The 1,935-nt window shown below is 33.6% G+C and overlaps 1 protein-coding gene across 1 annotated transcript in view; it reads left to right on the forward strand.

Moving 5' to 3' along the window:
* The window catches only part of Hook3 (hook microtubule-tethering protein 3), a 138,870-nt gene that overhangs the window by 94,855 nt on the left and 42,080 nt on the right, over positions 1–1,935 (forward strand). The window contains exons 12-13 of the mRNA XM_013024428.1: positions 268–378; positions 1,423–1,510. Of these exons, the coding sequence (XP_012879882.1) occupies positions 268–378; positions 1,423–1,510 (199 nt within the window). The remainder of the gene's footprint in view (positions 1–267; positions 379–1,422; positions 1,511–1,935) is intronic.

The following is a 1,935-nucleotide window of genomic DNA, read 5'->3' on the forward strand; positions in this document are numbered from 1 at the left end:
AGGTCAATCTTTAGCTTTCTAAGGACCCTCCAGACTGCTTTCCAAAGTGGTTGTATAAGTGTACATTCCCACCAGCAGTGTAATAGGGTTCCTCTTTGGTGGAGGGGTTTTTTATATAGCCTTGTAGAAGAAAATAATAATAATTTTTCCTCCTCTGAGGACTAATGCTAGAGTCTCAAGCATACTCTATCACTGTATACATTGAGCCTAATAATGATAATTCTAATGTTTCCATTTATAAAAATTAATTGTGTCTTTCTGTATCAGGTAGTAGAACTACAAAATAGATTATCTGAAGAATCAAAGAAAGCAGATAAATTGGATTTTGAATACAAGCGACTAAAAGAGAAAGTAGACAGTCTTCAAAAAGAAAAGGATGTGAGTATATGTATTAGGTATTTTTGTTTTCAGAATTGCTGAAATTAACACAATGATAATTATATTTTCATTATATTAATTCCTTTTTCTATATAAATAAAATTAAAAATTCTATTTTTAAACTTCAGAAATAACTAATTAAAAGATACAAAGCAGGGGCTGGGAAGGTAGCTCAGTGGTGGAGCACTTGCCTTGCATGCATGAGGCCCTGGGTTCGATTCCCCAGCACCACATAAGCAAAAAGAAAAAAAGCCAGAAGTGATGCTGTGGCTCAAGTGGTAGAGCACTAGCCTTGAGCTGAAGAGCTGAGGTATAGCGCCCAGGCCCAGAATTCAGGCCCCACGACCAGACCCAAAAAAAAAAAAGATACAAAGCATATTTTGCGTTTATTCAGATTCCTTTTAATACACCATTGTTGACCCTTTCAAATTGTGTTACTCTGTAAAATTGTGTAGCTTTTCTATTTCTTAGAATTAATAGAGAAGACAATCTTTTTATATTCAACATAGTTTGAATGTTAAAGGTATTTTTATTTCCATGATTTGTGAATATGAAGTCATCATTTTATTTTTATGAAAACTACGTTAAATAATTACTTATTGTTAAAAAAATGGAGTACATAGATTTGTTTCTTGTGTCTAAGTGTAGATTCCATGCTACCTTGTAATAGAAGATATTGTTTGAATCTTTTTCAGCTTCTGTATATGTCCATGTTGGGGTGGAGGAGTGTAGTTGTGGAGGTGGGAGGGAAGGGATGGTAGGGAAAATACAAAGGAGGAGACAACAATGCTTGATGGGAAATGTACTCATTATCTTGCTCATATAACTGTAACCCCTCTGTACAGTATTTTTACAATAAAAAACTTATTTTTAAAAAAAGAGGGAACAAAAGATAAAGCTCTATGTTGAAAATAAAACAATCTGTGGATAAAAAAAAATGTTCCATGTTGACTATTGTTTACTGTTTTGTTAGAAAGCAAAGAGCACTGATTACTTACTTCATAAAACTTGAAGCTAACCCTTCTTGGTTTTGTATCCCTCCAGAGGCTAAGAACAGAAAGAGATTCTCTGAAGGAAACTATTGAAGAACTTCGTTGTGTACAGGCGCAAGAAGGGCAGCTTACCACTCAAGGTAAAACATCTAAACAAGATCGTGTATTTTAATTTTAACAGTAAAAGTATTAGATTTACTTTAGCATAATTAATTTGCCACCTTAAAAAAATAAAAATGTAAACATCTTAGTTGTATTAGCTCAAAAGGGTCTGTTAATTTATCTCTCTTAACTTAGAAACTCAACTCTGAAAGATTTTCAGAACCTTTGTTTTTTTATTTTAAATATAGTTTTATTGTTATTAATATGTTGTACACAGGTATTACCATTTCATAAGTAGATAATGAGTTTCTTTTTGGACAGTGTCACCCCTTCCTTTGCTTTCCCCTAATTTCCCCCTCTCAAGACTTTTTATTTTTTATTTTTCATATTTTTTTGGGTCCGGTCGTGAGGCCTAAACTATGGGCCTGGGCACTGTCCCTCAGCTCTTCAGCTCAAGGCTAGC

The sequence above is a fragment of the Dipodomys ordii genome, unplaced genomic scaffold, assembly GCF_000151885.1.
Source record: "Dipodomys ordii isolate 6190 unplaced genomic scaffold, Dord_2.0 Scaffold4, whole genome shotgun sequence".
Classification (NCBI taxonomy): Eukaryota; Metazoa; Chordata; class Mammalia; order Rodentia; family Heteromyidae; genus Dipodomys; species Dipodomys ordii.